We start from the raw sequence: 18912 nt of genomic DNA on the forward strand, positions 1-18912 counted from the left end.
CAGTGGTCGCAAGCTCTATCAGGAGTGATCCATCCTGAGTGCAGAACCAGAGAATGTCCTGAGTACAACTAGATGTGGCCCAAACATCACCACCACCACCAACAAAAGAAGAATGCTTCCGAAAGTAAAAGGCATTCATTGTACTATACACATGTTCAGATATTACCAATGCAACTTTAACAGGTGTTTTTAAATTTCAAAAGCAGTGTAGACATCTAAAATTTAAACGAATCTCTTTTACTATACTCTGTGTTACACCAAGTAATGTGAATTTGCCATTTTAGGTAATCATTTCATTTCGTATAGTTCAACTCAATACCTGATCCAATTTTTGGCATGATATCAAGTGCCATGAGAAACTATTTGTATAAGACAGATGGTGGCCTCTTGCTCCTAGGACATTACCTAGATGTCACACCCAGCGGTGCTAAAACATAGCCTATTAGATGATGTCTTTGAGTCTGTCTTTGAGTTTATCATGACAATGGTCTCAGTCATTTATCAGTAGCCATTACCCCCACACAGACAGATCAAATAAACAACTGTATATTCCTTGCTGAAAGTTAGAATCATCAACAAGCAAGAACAAAACTAAGGAATAAAACAAAAATAAAAGCAGAGCTTGGTTATATCTCTTCACTTTTTCTTATTAACACCTGCATTTTCGACTTTTAATGAAGTTGCTAGAAAATTAAAAAGAATCTTCTCAGTTCCATTCACCTACCAATATATTTATAGTTCAATAGTTAAGAGATGTAAACAATTATTGAGAATTTAAGACATGATGGTGTTTATATATTATAAGTAGTACATATATGCATGCATACATGAAGAATTTCTATTTATTTTTGTATCTAATTATATGAAGCACACTATTTTTACCAACTACTAAGCCTTCTCTAATCTGAAGCTTATATTTATCTTAACTTCTAAACCATGCACTATTAAATCCAATTACGGCATGAATGAAGAAAGGAAACTTTTGTTCAAATAAGTAGTTTGTTGCAAAGATTTCTAAGTATATATAACTACAATCTTCTCTCTACTTCTCTTTTCATGGGAAAGGAGTTTACTTTTCTCTCTCTCCGTTTTTTTAACTTGAAAATCAGAGAATTCATTTAGTAGTGAGTTAAGTTTTTAAAAGATAACTTAAGATGAGTAATAGATTTTTTTTCTTTGTTTTTGGGCCACACCCAGTGACATTTAGGGGTTACTCCTGGCTATGCGATCAGAAAACATTCCTGGCTTGGGGGTTCATTGGGATGCTGGGAATGGAATTGAGGTCCATCCTGGGTCAGTTGCGTGCAAGGCAAACACCCTACTGCTGCGCCATCGCTCCTGCCCCTAGATTGAACTGTTTTCAATATCAGGGCATCAAGGGCATTATCTCTATACAAAGGCATATACTGTAATAAAGCAAAAGCAATGAAAATAAAACCAGATTTTATTTCAATTTCCATTAATTAACCTAAAGTATTTTCCAAAACCAAAAGAGATAAAAAAAAATGTCAGAAAATATTCAAGGTATTCTCATTCAAGGTATTCTAAGAAGCAAAAATCAGTCTAGGGTACTATCAGATACATGACTCCACAAACGACCTACTTGGAAGGGAAAATGTCACTGGAAAGAAAGCAGTGCCCATATGTTCACCCAATTGTTATATAAAATCCTTAATTTCATGTTCTAGAACCAAGTATTCTTTTCAAGGTTCAAAGCATGTTTTCAAAGCTTAGTGGCACTGTACTTAACACACTATAAGGTATATATGATGTATAGCATGTGTTTATCCTTTCAAAGTAAATATTTAATAAGTGAAACTAAGGAACATTTTGTAGATATAACTATTACTCTTAAAGCAATACTTTTACTGTAATTACCTCTGACAAGTGCAAAATAATTTCTATGAAACATAACCAAACCCATATTGAGGGTATCTTATCTCATTGTTTTGAATTAATTTTTAAAATTAATAAAATAAACAACCCGTCTAAAAGAGAGAAGTTTGCTTGAGAAGCACCATCCTACGGCATTCCCTCACAAGACAAGTTCATTGAAAACACAGCTCTACTGCTATAAGGCTACAAGGCTATTATAGGTAACTCTTTTTTTTTTTTTTTTTTTTTTTTTTTTTTTGGTTTTTGGGCCACACCCGGCGGTGCTCAGGGGTTACTCCTGGCTGTCTGCTCAGAAATAGCTCCTGGCAGGCACGGGGGACCATATGGGACACTGGGATTTGAACCAACCACCTTTGGTCCTGGATTGGCTGCTTGCAAGGCAAACGCCGCTGTGCTATCTCTCCGGGCCCTATAGGCAACTCTTGAGTTTCAGGTTCCATTTCTCATGGGGGGTGGTATTCCTACGTCTTAGGTTATAATTAATTACAACTTATGAAGTTCTTAGAACATTTTTTATTATTTTTAAAGCAATAAAACTTCATTCTTTTAGAGGCTGAATTTCAAGAGAGCAAAGATAATCAGAAATTATCTTAGTGCAACAGATAATCAATATTCATTGGGCTTTTAAATTGGGAAAGGCAAGTAAGGTGAGACCTCAAAATAGATAGTTACTTAGGAAACAGAAAAGGAAAACATGAGGATTTGCCACAACAAGAAAGGCTGCATTTATAGTGTGCTATGTTAAATTAGAATTCAGACAGATTTAGTAACCAGATTTGGTAGCACTTGTAATACTGAGTAATTTACAATTATAAAAAACTGAGTTGATAAGCTCTTATTTTAGCAGACACATTTCACTTGTGTTGCCTTTGGGGTATTATAAGAGGCCTGAGGGGGAGCGGGGTGGAATCTCTGACTAGGAAAAGTAAAAAAAAAAAACAATTGAAAAAACAACAACAAAATCTGGTGGTCACACGCGCCAATGTTCAAGGCTTACTACTGACTTTGCACTCAAGGATCACCCCGCCTTTGCCTCCTGCGGCCCCAGGTAAATTGAGTCTGAGACCCTGGTTTAAAGAGAAGACAACAGATTCCTACAAAATTGAAGCAATGTTGCAAAATACAAAAAACAATGTATATTCTAGAACTATGCAGACTTGGATTCTAACTCAGACTCTATTTCTTGCTCTTTGATCCAGAGAAAGCTACTTAACTTCTCTGAATCTCAATCTAGTAATTTGAAAAGAGGATCTTAACAGATATCTATCAGAGGATTACTGCAAAGATCAAAATAGAACTGTTTGGGGTCAAAGAGACAGTACAAGGGCTTGCCTTGAATATAGTTTAGCTTCAGTTTGATCCCTGGCATCACATATGGTCCTGCAAACACTATAGAGAAAGCCCTGAGCCTTGTCCAGGCGTGGTATAAAAATCACAACCCACCCCCCAAATAAAATAAAACAAAACTTTATACAAAGCACCAAAATACAGGTCATTGAATATTGAGTATTATTAAACAGTAATTCCAAAGATAGCTGTAAATTCCACAGGTTTCTTCCACACCTTGCCACCACCATCAGGAAAACTATATCAATCCCTATATTTCTTTAAATAAAATTTACCTATTCAATTTCTTTATGAAATATTAATATTAGACTTGTTTTTTAGTAAACACAATAAGGTAACACAAGCTTAATAATATTAGACACAATAAGGTAACACAAGCTTAAGAATATTTTTGTGGGCTGGAGAGATCATAGGACTTGATAAGGACTTGCTTGCCAGTAGCCAACCCAAGGTTTAACCTCTAGCTCCACACATGATCCCAAGCTATCATCAATGATCCCTGAGCACAGAGGCAGGAGTAACCCCTGAGCAAAGTCTGGGTTAGGTGTGGCCCAGTGACAAAAAAAAGCAAACGAAAAAGATTATTTTTTGTTTTTCTGGTTTTGGTTTTGGGCCACACAGACAATGTTAAGGAATTACTCCTGGATGTATGCTTAGGAATCCTCCTGGTGTGTGAGGGAGACCATATGGGGTGTCAGGGATAGAAGGGGGATCAACTGTGTGTAACACAAACACCTTACCCTGGTGCTTAAGAACATTTGGAAGAAAATCTTAGATAGCATATATTCACATCTTCTTCTCAAATCACTAATAAGATGTATGGACAAGGTAGTAGAAGAAAATACAACCAAAGATACAGGTTTTCTCAGATGATTGTGGTTTTAACTTAACATTTTGTATTTTAAAATTTTTCTAAAATTAATTACTATCTTAAATAAAGAAGACTATTTCCAAATTCAAACTTAGCAGCTAAATTTTTTGTCATTCTTTGGTTTTTCTGAAATAGCTTATCCCTTCCTTAACTGACACTAATTTAGTTCTAGTAGGAGCAATGAGCAGACACTATGAGGCTATGGGCAGTTGACACTGCTAAGTCTCAGTGTCCCTTCAGAGGTCTCAAACTCGCGGCCCTCCGTACAACATTTTGTGGCCCTACCCTAGAGGAATCTTTTCTTGTTTTGTTTTGTTTTAGTTCTTTGGGTCACATCCCCAATGTTTAAGGCTTACTACTTACTAACTTTGCACTCAAGGATCAACCTGTCTTTGCCTCCTGCGGCCCCCAGGTAAATTGACTTTGAGACCCTTACGGTGAATTAACAGATGCTTCTCTGTGGGTTTTCATCTGCTCTTACTAGAAATAGAACAGTGGCTTGGAGTCTGACGCAGGGGGTGAGTGCTGGTCCATCAAAATGGTGTTATTTTTGGCTACTGTTTTTACCCGCAAGGAATCAGTATCTGACTCTGCAAAATGGGGCTGAATGTCTCCCTTTAGGTAATACAAGAAATACTGAGGAACACACACACACACACACACAAAGAAATACTGAGGAACGAACACACACACACACACACACAAACACACACACACATGTTGTTCAGAGCTGTTTAAATAGTAAATGCCCAGTTCAGAGTGGTGGTTTTCAGTTTTATAATGAACCAAATTCTATCGAGGTAGAATTGAAAAAGCAAACATGTTTACTTTAATCTTATGTGAATAATCTAATATTACAAAATCTTCAATGTTACATGACAAATATTATAAAGTGATATTCTATGTTATATTTATTTATCCAAATTCAATGGCTAAATATCTTTACCTGCTTTGGAGCTATAATGGTGGGGAGGTGGTCAGGGATACCTTCCAATCTTTCCACATCGTATTGGGGAATTGATCCTAGTAGTAGTGCTTGGAGAACCATGTGGTAATAGAGATTTATGCTTCTTACATGCAAAGTAAGTGCTCTAATCCCTTGAGATGCCACCAAATATATCACAAAATACATGAGAAACAACTTATCGGCAAGTTACTTATATGATAGATAATTTAATTATATACATGACATATAACTTACAGAATGAACAATTTAATAGAAAGGCTTAACTTTTATTGCAGCTACTCTTCCAAAATACAGAAAACAACCAGATCTAGAAGTGCTTACATGCAACTTCTCAGATAAAGCTTTGAAGGAAAAAGTTAAGTTCTTATTACTGGTCTTCCTCTCCACCATCTAGAATATTTGAATGACGTTTGAGTAGAAAGAGGTAAAATAAAGAAAGTTCCCAAAATAACTTTTGGTGCAGTATGTTAAGTAGTAATGATTCAATTTGACCTTCAGAGAAATTCATGCACTTATGGGTTCAACAGAGAATTTATCAGAACTGCATTTTTTTTTCTTTCTTTCTTTCTTTCTTTCTTTCTTTCTTTCTTTCTTTCTTTCTTTCTTTCTTTCTTTCTTTCTTTCTTTCTTTCTTTCTTTCTTTCTTTCTTTCTTTCTTTCTTTCTTTCTTTCTTTCCTTCCTCCCTCCCTCCCTCCCTCCCTCCCTCCCTCCCTCCCTCCCTCCCTCCCTCCCTCCCTCCCTCCCTCCCTCCCTCCCTCCTTCCTTCCTTCCTTCCTTCCTTCCTTCCTTCCTTTCTTTCTTTCTTTTTGGGTTTTTGGGTCACATCTGACAGCGCTCAGGGGTTCCTTCTTGCTCTACACTCAGAAATCGCTCCTGGAAGGCTCAGGGGGCCATAAGGGATGCTGGGTTCGAACCACCATCTTTCTGTATGCAAGGCAAATGCCCTACTCTCCATGCTATCTCTCCAGCCCCTGAACTGCATTTTTAAAGATTCCAACGCAATCACTGACATGTGACCAGCTCACAACTTTGTAACCATTCAGGGACAAATAAAGAATTTCTTAAATGATACCTGGCATACTTATAAACACACAAAAACATTACAAAATTTCCTGAAGTGTTTATCTCAGTATGCTTAGCAAGCATACACACATTCCACATAAAATTATTCCATATGAAGTATTGATAAAGTAAGTCTGTTAAATTCTTTTTTGGTAACATATAACATCTGAAATGCCCTCACAAATCTTGTACTAAATAAATATATTTCCTTGTTCAGAGACAGGACTTGCATAAAGCTGACTTCAATTCCATCTTCAGTACTGATTGGTTCCCAAGTTACTCCTGGAAACAACGCCCAGGCAGAGCCACGAGTATCCTCCTAGCACTGCCAGGTGTGGCCCCAACCCCAGAAGAAATCATGTATTTCCTGAACAGATCTGAATTTGAACTACGTTTGCTGGCACATCATACAGGATGAGAGAGTGACTAGTGAAGTGATTAGCTCCACTCCATTGTGGGAAGTGCGGCTTCACGGCCCAAGTGACAGAGCAGTGCAGAGCAGAGTGCAACAGGGGGATGGATGCCTTGCAGAATGGAGACTGCACCAGTTGCAGATGGATTTGTTAGGGAACCCATAAGAAGGTCTCTAGGAGATGTCCCAGATTTCAGGAGGGGATAATTTTGGGGAACAGAGAGTTTCTGAATCAAGTTAGAGAAGTGGGCAAGGTGAATTTAAATGTATAACCATAATTACACTTAGCTCAATATGTTTATGCTATGTGGAACTCTTCTGGAAGAAGTCTAGATTGAACAGTAATATGATTGATAGAGAGCATAGAATATTGATTATTTTCCCCCAGCAAAGTGATTTTCATTTTCCAGGAAAATAAAGCAAATGTGCAATCAATGTACCATGCCAAGTGGCTGAGCTGAGAGCCTAATTGAAGTCTCCAGACTAGCAGTCTACTAGTCTAAGCTTCCTCTTGTCACCAAAATAGCCCATACAATAATAAAAGAAAAACACACAGTCACGTATCGCTAACTCCCTACCTTTTAATTATTCATGTTAATGCCTTGCATTTGTGGAGTTTATACTTTACAAATGGTAATCAGATCCAAGGCTTACATGAATAATGGAAGGCCACAAATAATTACCAAATCTGATTGTAAGTACTGTTTTCAACACATGTTCTCTGCAGAAACTTGCCCCTAAACACTGTTGCTGCCCTCTTCCTCCTTTTAGATGTTTCATCTCAAAAGAAACCTTAATATAATTTGTTTGTTGAAAAGACCAACTTAGGGGGCGAGTGGTGGTGCAAGTGGTAGGGAGTTTGTCTAGCACACGCTGACCTAGGACTGACTGCGGTTCAATCCCCCAGCGTCCCATATGATATCCCAAGCCAGGAGTGATTTCTGAGCACATAGCCAGGAGTGACCCCTGAGTGTCACTGGGTGTGGCCCAAAAACAAACAAAAAGACCAATTTAACTTTCAGAGACTTTGCAAAAGCAGCGATTCAAGAGAAACCAGAAAGGCTGAGGCCCATAAACTGCACAGCCACAGGGTTTACCAAAGGGAATCAGAACCCCATTTTCCAGCCTACTCTCAGTATCAGAGATGATGGCATCCTGGCTTCGGATCTGCACTATGGTCATGCCATCTGCTTCTCTCAGCATACCTGCCACAATGGGTTTTAAACCAGATTCTGGATGCAGCATTTCTCTGCATTTCCTACAGGAAAACCATCCACATGATGCAGAGGCTTATAAGCTCCACTACATTAGCCAATGCCCAGAAGTGCCAATTAAAACCAAATACTACTCCAAACTCATCTAACTAGCTAACACCAGTGTATGACTCAGTGTAGTCTAAGTGAGGATGTGAAGCAATGTGGGTCTTCATCCACAGATGCCTCCTAGTCATATAGAGACGACACTGGCAGGCCTGCTGCAGAGAAGTGTCCACAAGGCAATTGCAGAATAATTTGTAGCAGCCACAGGGTAAAGCAAAACAAATAAAACTGATCAGAGAGAGAGAGAGAGAGAGAGAGAGAGAGAGAGAGAGAGAGAGAGAGAGAGAGAGAGAGAGAGAGAGAGAGAGAGAGAGAAGTAAAATGCCTGCCTTGGCGGGGGAGGGTTGGTGGGAGGGAAGAAGGCATTAGGGAGGGTGAAAAGGAGACTGGTGGCAGGAAATACACACTGGTGAATATTGTTGTATACTGTATGAATGTAACTCAATCATGAACAAATTTATCTGTGGAAAAAAAACTATATTATGAGCAGCCTTGTAAAAGCCATCGTGTTTAAATAAAATAAAATAAACCAGGGATTCGAATCACCATTCTTCTGCATGCAAGGCAAATGCACTACCTCCATGCTATCTCTCTGGCCCCGGCATCCCATATGGTCCCTGAGCCTGCCAGGAGCGATTTCTGAACACAGAGCCAGGAGTAATTCCTGAGTGCTGCCGATGTGACCCAAAACCCCAAAATAAATAAATAAATAAATAAATAAATAAATAAATAAATAAATAAATAAATAAATAAATAAATAAATAAACCAGGAGCCGGATCGATAGCATAGTGGTAAGGCATTTGCCTTGCACATGGCCAACACAGGATGGATTCTGGTTCGAATCTCAGCATCTCATATAGTCCCCAAAGCTTGCCAGGAGCGACTTCTGAGTGCAAAGCCAGGAGTGGTGTATCCCTGGGCACCACTGGGTGTGACTCAAAAACCAAAACCAAACGAACAAAAAATCATCTCTATCTATTGTAGAATAGTGAATAAACAGCAGACAAGATGCTTCAGTGGATTAAGCTGTGGTCAAATCACACTGCAGAGTCCTAGGCAGCAATTAAACCACGTTGACACTTTTCAACAGCTAGTTCCATATTTAAGAGGAAAAAGATAAGAGGAAACATATAGGATGATGAACTCCAAAGAAAATAGCAGTTATCTTTATATAGCAAATAGGCATTTGAGATTATTTTTTAAGTGATAAATTGTAAGAGGAGGGCCAGAGAGATAGTACATGGGGTCAAGCCAGGTTTGATCCTGATTCTGCATCTCAGCCTCCAAATACTGCTAGGAATGATCCCTGAATGCAGGGCCAGGAGTAAGTCCTGAGCATCAGTCTGTGCCGGCCCCTAGAAAAAGATTCCAACAGAGGGGAAGAAGACTGTTTAATTTATAGAGCAAAATGAACCTTCTTTGAACTAGCTTTAAGTCTCCCAAATTCTGAGAAAAAGCCTTAGAAAAAGTATCAGATGCTCACAACAAAACTGAAAAAAGAGCCTTTCTTAGTAATTATCATTTACGTGCTTATTAGAGCCTGAAACAGCTATGTGCATGTTTTGCATGTTATCCCAACTAATCCTTTATTTTATGTGTTTCTGTGTGCTAAGGATCGAACCCAGCACCTCAAACATTAAAAGCTACACTAGCACTGCACTACATCCCAACTCTATCCCATAGAATCCTTAGCAATTCTGTGAGATAGATGCCATTTTTATACCAAATTTATAGATGAAGCAAACAGAAATACTAAATTTACGAGGTGCACAAATTGGCTCTATTTTCCAAGTTATTAACATGCTCATGAATTACTTTTTCTCTAAGGGACCAAGTCAACACTTCTCAAATGAGAGCAACCTCAGATCAATGTTGTGCCATACAATCTCTAATTTTAAACATCAGAGATATTAAGACATTAAAAATTGACTCGCAGGGCTGGAGCAATCGTATAGCAGGCAGTGCATTTGACTTACTAGGGTTGGATCCTCAGCATCATGAGGAGTAAATCCTGAGTGGAGAGCCAGGAGTAACCCCTGAGCACTGTTGTGTGTGAGCCAAACAACAACAAATTGATTTCTTTATTTTACCAGAGAGGAAATTTAGCTTTCTCTATAATCACAGTATCAAAGACCCATGAGAAGAGTGAAGTCAGGATAAATAAATAAACAAAGGATAAAGAATAAAATAAAGGATCCTATTCAAGTGATACTAAGGGGAATCATTTTCATCAGCACTGAAAAAGCTAACTTTTTCTTCATTAACATCACACTGAAAGCTTTCTGACTTTCGGCATCAACATACCTGGCCAACCTAATTGTTCTCAACTATATATTGACCCAGTAGCCTTTCTCTGGCTTCATACAGAAATGAATGGCCTTTGTTAAATGGTCTTTGAAGAAAGGTCTTACCTTCTCAGAGTCACACAGAGAAAACATCAACTAAATACTACAAGTTCATCCAGGATGGAATCATTCATCACGATCCAGAATGGTTACTTCATTATTTTTTATTTAAAAAAATTTTTTTGGATTTTGGGCCACACCCAGCAGTGCTCAGGAATTACTCCTGGCTCTGCATACCTGGCAGGCTTGGGGGACCATATGGGATGCTGGGGATCGATCGAACCTGAGTCTGTCCTGGATCATCTGCATGCACGACAAATGACCTACCACTGTGCTATAGCTCCAGCCCTCCCCCACTTTTTTGGGTTCATTAAAAAAAAACATACTAAAACACTACAATAAAGATTTAAGAAAATATAGTAGAGAAAAACTGGAATAGCCACAAATTCTACTACAAAATTTCCTATTCCAAATTTCTATTATAATTTCCTATTATAAATGATATTTTACTACTATAAATTTATCTTTTTCCAACTACAAACCATAAATTTCCTATTAACAGAGTCATTAATCTTGGAAGAAATAAAGTCCAGGTCTCTGTGATATTTATTATCTATTCAATAATCAGATACAAGCCTTTACTGTGATATCAGCACAGTCAAAAAAAAAAATTCAAGAAACACTCATGGTCCTGAATTCAAGTTTTCCTTTTCCTGAAATAGCAGTCTCATTCCTTATCTTGCTTTTTAAAGTTTTAAGATATAGATCGGGGCCGGAGAGATAGCATGGAGGAAAGGCGTTTGCCTTTCATGCAGAAGGTCATCGGTTCGAATCCCGGCGTCCCATATGGTCCCCCGTGCCTGCCAGGAGCAATTTCTGAGCATGGAGCCAGGAGTAACCCCTGAGCACTGCCGGGTGTGACCCAAAAACCACAAAAAACAAACAAACAAACAAGATATAGATCAATGGGGCCTGCGAGGTGGCACTACAGGTAAGGTGTCTGCCTTGCAAGCGCTAGCCAAGGAAGGACTGTGGTTCGATCCCCTGGCGTCCCATATGGCCCCCCCAAGCCAGGAGCAATTTCTGAGCACTTAGCCAGGAGTAACCCCTGAGTATCAAACGGGTGTGGCCCAAAAAACCAAAAAAAAAAAAAAAAAGATATAGATCAGTAATTATATTAGCTCACACATGAAGTAATAATGATCCATGAGAAATGGCCAAGAAATCACAAAATAGGGCCTGGAGCATTCAATCTTCTTTTTTCTTATCTATAATGATCCACTGAAAACAATTAGGATGTTGGCAACAAAAACCATAATCATCCTTTGACTCAAGAGTTTAATTAAATTCAATGGTGGAAGCCGACAATCCCATTTAAGTCTCTTACCCTCTTCCTTCAAAATCCTATCAAATGAAAATAGATCTCTTTATTCTGACCACTTTCAGAGAAAACCACTTTATTTTTCTCTTTCCAATTGATGAGTTTTAATTGGAATAATGCAGGCAATACATTTTTCGATGCACTTTCTCCCTCTGTCTGAGAGAGTCCAATTACAATTTAGAATCTAATGCAACACATCCTCAATCACAGCAAAATGGCAGAAAATGTTAGCTCTTGAGTGAGGTGGAGTGGATGAGACAAAAGATGCGAACCAGTGCCATATGATGCAGCAGTAATACTGCTGAGAGGACAAGAAGGGAATAGAGCCAGCTGGTTTTGAGGTTTCTCAGAGTAACATTCAGAAGATGTTAAAAGGTAGCTGCTACAGGAGGATACTCAGAGCCAGGGCACCACCTTAGTTAGAAAGAAAAAAAAAACAATGAGAGCACCCAGAAAGTTCAAGAGTCCTGGGATTGTGAAGGCGTGGGGCAAGGTGCACATAGGAGGGTGAGCTCACCAACACTGGCCATATCTGGCACTCTGGCATGGGGTAGGCACTAAATCAGTGTTTGCTGAATGTGAAATCTGTGGGCGCCTTAGGGGAATTTCTGAGTTCATGATATCACAGGGGAGTAAGCAACAAGTTCCAACACAGACCTACCTACCTTGCTGCCTGGCTGGCTCACTTCACTCAAGGCGAAGTGAAGGCCATGCACCACTCAAGTTGAGGTCCATGTCACCACCACTATGGCTGTGAGGGGGTTTTGAAGTCATTTAGATGGCAAGAAATTGTAGCCATGTTGACTGAGGACTGGAATCAGCTAGAGGCTGACAGCCCTCAAGAGTGAGTTTAGAGTTCCATTCACAGTTCACACTGAAGTTAAAGGATAAGTATTCTCTGTATGAGGTGAGAAGATAATGAGTGGCTACAAGGAATAGGAAAGGGCAGACTATGGGAAGAGTCTAAGGGTAGTGAGGGAAGAAACAGGAAGTAACCCCTCATAATGAGAAATCCCAAGGAACAACAGGGTGCTGAGGCTTCTAGTCCCATGTTTCCACTACTGCCTTATATCTCTTCATGCTGCAGATGGAAAAGACTGTAGTACTAGGAACTATCTACCAACAAAGAACCTGTTTTTCTGGGCCTTGGGAAAAAAGCTGATATGCAGACCATGTTGTAAAAGAGAGACATAAAAGGAAATTTCTGGGTGGCTTAATGAGATGCATTGGGATGGGTGGGTGACAAGCAGGAACATGCCTAGGGCTACACTGGTCTCTAGTGCAGCAGAAGTTTTGACTCCAACATGCTTCCTGGGTGCAGGAGAGCAGGCAGGAATAAAGATGTGAGAATGGAGAAGAGAGCTCAGAGAGGGTTTAAAATTAATGTTAATTTCTTTATGTGCCAAAAAAAAAAAAAAAAAGGGCCGGGCGGTGGCGCTAAAGGTAAGGTGCCTGCCTTGCCTGCGCTAACCTTGGACGGACCGCGGTTCGATCCCCCGGTGTCCCATATGGTCCCCCAAGCCAGGAGCAACTTCTGAGCACATAGCCAGGAGTAACCCCTGAGCATTATCGGGTGTGGCCCAAAAACCAAAAAAAAAAAAAAAAAAAAAAATTTCTTTATGTGTTTCCAGCCTCCTATCCCTGACACACACAAGCAGGCTTATGTTTTATGCCTTAGAATAATGGTAACGAATTTTAATTACTCAAAGGAGATAAAAGTGTTTTTCATATTACAATGCCTAAAGACTATACAAAACTCACTCAAAATGGACATTTCATAATGAACTTGAACCAACAGTTCAAGGACGATAGAAGGTGGCTCGAATGGCCTGGCACAGGAATCTGGCCTACGCCAGTCATTGGAGAGTCTGCAGACTCTCCCAGACACAACAGAATGAAACATACAGCTCTCCTCTGCATGTTGGCAGGGGGCAAAGGTCTTTGATACAAAAGTCACTATCATATCACTAGGTAAGATGACGGACCAGCTATTTTCGGGCCTTGGTCAGGTTCAGAACAAAGTCCCAAGCCTGGAATGTTCCATGGCCTGGATGACTACTTCGCCCAGTTACGCTTCCTTGTGTTCTCTAGAGTGCTGGTGCATCATCTCTAAGCAGTCACTAACAAACACTTAGGGAACCTCCACAAGGTACCAGGGCCCCTGAGGGGTGACAGGGACAGTAAGAATATAGCACTGAATAGCTGTGGAGAGGACTTAACCAACTACTCAGCAAACAATCTCTTAATCTACCTTTGGAGCAAGAAAGAACATGTACACAAGCCTATATCTGCATAAAACATGGGCTTAGTGTGACGTGGGGACACCCTTAAGGAAATAACATTTAAACAGATGGACAGTAGGAGCTGACCAGGTATAGCCAAGTGCAGAAAGGAGGAGAAGTAAAGGTACACACGTGGTACACACCACGGTTAAGAGTGCCTAGGAGGGGCCGGGTAGGTGGCGCTGGAGGTAAGGTGTCTGCCTTGCAAGCGCTAGCCAAGGAAGGACCGCGGTTCGATCCCCCGGCGTCCCATATGGTCCCCCCAAGCCAGGGGCGATTTCTGAGCACATAGCCAGGAGTAACCCCTGAGCGTCAAACGGGTGTGGCCCAAAAACCAAAAAAAAAAAAAGAGTGCCTAGGAGGGAAACAAGTGAGAACCAAGATCTCAGCCTGTACATATCCCTATGGTACCACCTAACATCAGTATGTGTTTTCTTTTTTTGGTTTTTGGGCCACACCCGGCGATGCTCAGGGGTTACTCATGGCTGTCTGCTCAGAAATAGCTCCTGGCAGGCACGGGGACCATATGGGACACCGGGATTCGAACCAACCACCTTTGGTCCTGGATCGGCTGCTTGCAAGGCAAACGCCGCTGTGCTATCTCTCCGGGCCCTATTGATCTATTTTTTAATAATTCCATTTGCCTTTGTGCTTAAGAAGCAATATGAAGTAAAACTGTGTCTGTTAATGAAGGGTGGGTGGGTATGAAACTGGGGACACTGATGGGAGGGAAGGTCACATTGGTAGTGGGATTGGTGTTGGAACATTTAATGGTCTGAAGCAACTTTATTATGAATAACATGGTAAATCATGGTGTTATAATGAAAGTATTTTAAAAAAGAAAATTGACAGTTGCAAAAATGCTACAGGAAAGTAGTGACAGTTAAGAATGCCATTCAGAGCAGGTAATAATATTTTAGTGGAAAATAAAAAGTGAGACTGTAAATTCAAGTGATCATGCCTCCCTGAACAGAAGAAGCTGTCTGCTCCATGGTGTGTGAGGAATTGTATATGGGCAATGGTACGTGCAAAGCAAGCGTTGAGCCGTCTCTCCAGATCCCACCAAGCACCAAAACCCTTCTGCTTTGGAGGAGTGGGATTTGGACACACACACACACAGCTGTACTCAGGTCTTCCTCCTAGTTCTGTGCTCATGGATCATTCTTAGAGGTACTCAGGGGACCATACGTGGTGCCAGGAATGGCTGAGTGAACAGTAAGTGCCTTAACACCTGGACTACTTCTCTAGCCCCCATGAAGTCCTTACTAACCATAATTCATTCACAATTTAAACATAACTGGTACCAGCAAGAAGTAAAGATAGGTCACGCAGAAAGGATGCAAATTCAAAAGATCACAATTCTATACACCAGTACCATGTTGTCTAACAAGGTAGCCACCAGCTGCATGAGGATTAAAATAAAGTTCACTACAATTTAACACTCAGTGTTCTCAGTTGCAGTAATCATATTTCAAGTGCTCATGACCACATAACTAGAAGTTCTTATACTGGATACTGTAGATAGATCATTTGATTCTCTGAGCAGGAGTGACCGCAAACAGAAAGTTGATGGGTGTAGCCCAGTCCCTCCTCCCCAAAGGGGTCAAAAATATAGACCCAGGGCTGCAGACATAGTATAAGCGTTAGTTAAAGCACTTATGCATAAACTTTGCATGCTTGAATCCTGGTTAAATTCTCTGTACCACATTGGTGACAAGGGTCACCCTGGGTCTTTGAATCAACCTCGTTGGCTAAGAATCGTCGACTCCTGTGCACCACTTAGGAGATCTTCCCCCTCTCCCTAAAAAGGGACCTAACAGAAATTTAAAATCAAAGTCAATGATCTTTGTTAGTGTATTTTGCTTTTAGTTTATTTTTATTCTGCACCCAGATGCAGCAGTGCTGGGGTGGCAGTGGGCAGTGGGGGTGGGTGACTACTAAGGCTTTATGCTCAGGGGCTGCACCAAGTGGTGCTTGAGGAAGGGGTCAAACATGAGACTTACACACACACACACACACACACACACACACACACACACACACACACACACACACACAAAACATGTGCTTTGAGCTATCTCTCCAGAACTTATTCATCAAGCGTCATTAGAGATATCAAGCTTATTTGAAAGGATATCTCCATGAGAGACATTTGAGGATACACAGAAAATATGGACATTCGTATCAGCACAGGATTTCTTTTTTTTTTTTTTTCTCTACTTTTTATCTTCCATTTCCCCTTTTGAAGTAGGGAAGGACAGGAGGGGAAAAAAAAAACAATAGGGATCCTTGATATACATATGTCTCTATTCTCCAAAAGTTGCAAAAACTGCCAAAACTCGATAGATTTTTTTAAAAGCATCTACTTTCATCATTTCTCTTTAAATTCTAAAGGTTACATTAAAAAAAAGCCAGAAGACCAACAGAGGCATTAGGAAGCTAAAACCTAAAGGAATGCCTGTTCTAAATTACTGCCCCCAAATCAACATTAAAAAAAAAAAGTACTGTAGGGGCTGGAGAGATAGCATGGAGGTAAAGCATTTGCCTTGCATGTAAAAGGTCAGTGGTTTGAATCCCAGCATCTCATATGGTCCCCCGAGCCTGCCAGGAGCAAGTTCTGAGCGTAGAGCCAGGAGGAACCCTTGAGCGCTGCTGGGTGTGACCCAAAACAACAACAACAGCAAATACAGTAAGCACAATTCAATAAATCCACATCAAAGCTATCAACTTCTAGGAGGTCAAACAGTTTACTAGTAACAATCTAAAGAACTGAATTTTCACCTAGAGTGCACTTTATTTCAATCTCTAATTAAAGCACAAATAAATCACTTAGAGTTGCCTCCCTTCCCAACATCGTTTGCTTCTAGAGGACATTTCGTCCTCAGAAACTATGTCTTAGAAAAACTAAGAACTAAGAACAAAATCTTACTTACATGAGCAGCCTTGAAATAAAAAAAATATACTTTTAGATTTAAAAGATGGTTTTAATTATACATTATAAAATTAAAGAAAGATTCATTCAAGCAGTGGGAAATACGTAGAAAACCAGCAGTCTTCAGACACCAGAGTTTTAAAACACTCATCCTAGCACTGCTTAAATATTTGCTTGCTCTTCTGCTATGCTACTGCCCTGTAACTCACTGAGGAAATCTTGATATCCTAGAGACAGAGTCATGTGAATGCAAACTAAAATGTAATTAGCACACAGACACAGCATCCAACAAGCCATCTGCTTAAAAGAACAGCTTCGGTATCTGGGGAGCGAGGGGTGGCAAGAACTGGGAGACAGAAGAAATGAAAAGGTGAGCCTAAAGCCCTTATTCAAAGTTGCACACTAGCATATCTGGCAGCAACGGGCAGATCCGTGAGAGCAGAGCTAGAAAAATGCTGACATGCTGCAGTTATCAGGGAACTCAAGCAGCTCCATCCATCCTCGGGAAAGGACAGCAAAGGAACTTGACCTCATGGCTGTCCCAGCACCTTACGACTTCTCTCCAAGCTACTCAGAGGCAGAGTTTCATCTGAAGCTATAAAAACTTCCTGTTCCCCAGCTCTGCTCCCACCTCCCACACCCATAGCTTTCCTTCTCTTCTGGCCCTCCACATTTCAGTTTAGAAAAGAAGCAGGGGCCGGAGGCATTTGCCTTGCATGCGGCCAAACCAGGATGGACAAGGTTCGATTCCTAGCATCCCATATGGTCCCCAGAGCTTGCAAGAAACAATTTCTGAGCATCGCCGGGTGTGGCCCAAAAACCAATCAATCAATACATAAACTGTTAAAAAATAGAAAAAGCAACATTTTCCCATCTGGATCTGAAAGGTTGCACACACAGGCCATTTTCCCTAACTCCTCTTTTTCCTAAGGAAAAAAGAACACTCATTAACCCAAAAGAAAGTATCCCAGGCCCATAAGGGAAGTAAGGAGATGCTCAGATAAACGGTGATCATTTGTATTTCCTCTCTCCTGTGAGGACAATCTTCGGTTGCCTTTTAAAAGAGCGTGTGAGAACTCAGGCTCTCTAAACCACAGAGATCTGAGAGAGAGAAAAAAATCACAAATCTGTGCTCCCCGCCGTGCAGAGACACTTTCACAGAGCATGCAAATACCAACAGCAAACTATGCTAGGAGCTCCCAGGCGCTCTACACACTTTCCCAAAAGGGCTGGAGGCAGGCAGTCTGGGAGAAGGCTGGCCTCAGCTCCAACCGAAGGATAAATCGCTGGCATACCTTTTGGTCTTCTGGAATGTCCGCTCTTCTGCTGCTCATCTTCCTCGTTAATGGTGAATAAACCAAGGGGAACTGGCCGTGCCTGGGTCTTCTTCAGTCTCTCCTGCCTGATAGCTGTGGCTGAGCCAGGCATACCGCAGCTACTTGTTTTTGTTTTTTTAATTATTATAATATGAAAAATAGATGCTTATGTAACTGCAGCTCCCTCCCAGGAAGCTGCTAGTCCTTGGGCTGCCCGTTCATTTGAGCACTTGTAATGGATCCCCTATGGGGAAACAGTGTGCAAACAGCGGACGGATACTACCAGCCACTTGGCAACTGCAGCCCTGCAATTCCCCCTCACCTAGCAGCGCACCCCATCTCCACTCCAAGCCCCCCTCCACAGACATGTGTGCTGGCAAGCGAGTACACACACACACACACACACACACACACACACACACACACACACAGCATAACACAGCGTCCCAGAAAAGCGCTACTGAAGGGGGCAGGTTCAGATGTCTCCCACCACTGCCTACCCCGTGCAATCAGATCCCAGCTTCTCCTTCCCCGCTGAGCCCCCTTATTTCCCCAATCTTCTCTTTGCTATGGTACAGTCAAATATTCAGCAGCAGGCACGTTGGAAATAAAGAGGAGACGGTGCCATTGGCAGTTGTCCTGACAACCTGACATACCCTAATCAAGGAGGGCTGGGAGCCATCTCCAGGCACAGCAGCACAGCCGGCAGGGAGCTGGTCCTGGGAACTTAAGAGCAGAGGGGACAGCAGGAGGCAGGAGACAGGGCTGCGAGGCAGCTCC

At 41.0% G+C, this 18912-nt stretch overlaps 1 protein-coding gene across 1 annotated transcript in view; it reads right to left on the bottom strand.

Moving 5' to 3' along the window:
• The window catches only part of MAP7 (microtubule associated protein 7), a 145094-nt gene extending 126632 nt beyond the window's left edge, over nucleotides 1–18462 (bottom strand). Inside the window, 1 exon segment of the mRNA XM_049788038.1 lies at nucleotides 18112–18462. Coding sequence (XP_049643995.1) covers nucleotides 18112–18244 — 133 coding nt within the window. The 5' untranslated portion in view covers nucleotides 18245–18462.
• Between the last annotated feature and the right edge of the window lie 450 nt (nucleotides 18463–18912).

This window comes from Suncus etruscus, chromosome 15 (assembly GCF_024139225.1).
Source record: "Suncus etruscus isolate mSunEtr1 chromosome 15, mSunEtr1.pri.cur, whole genome shotgun sequence".
Lineage (NCBI taxonomy): Eukaryota > Metazoa > Chordata > Mammalia > Eulipotyphla > Soricidae > Suncus > Suncus etruscus.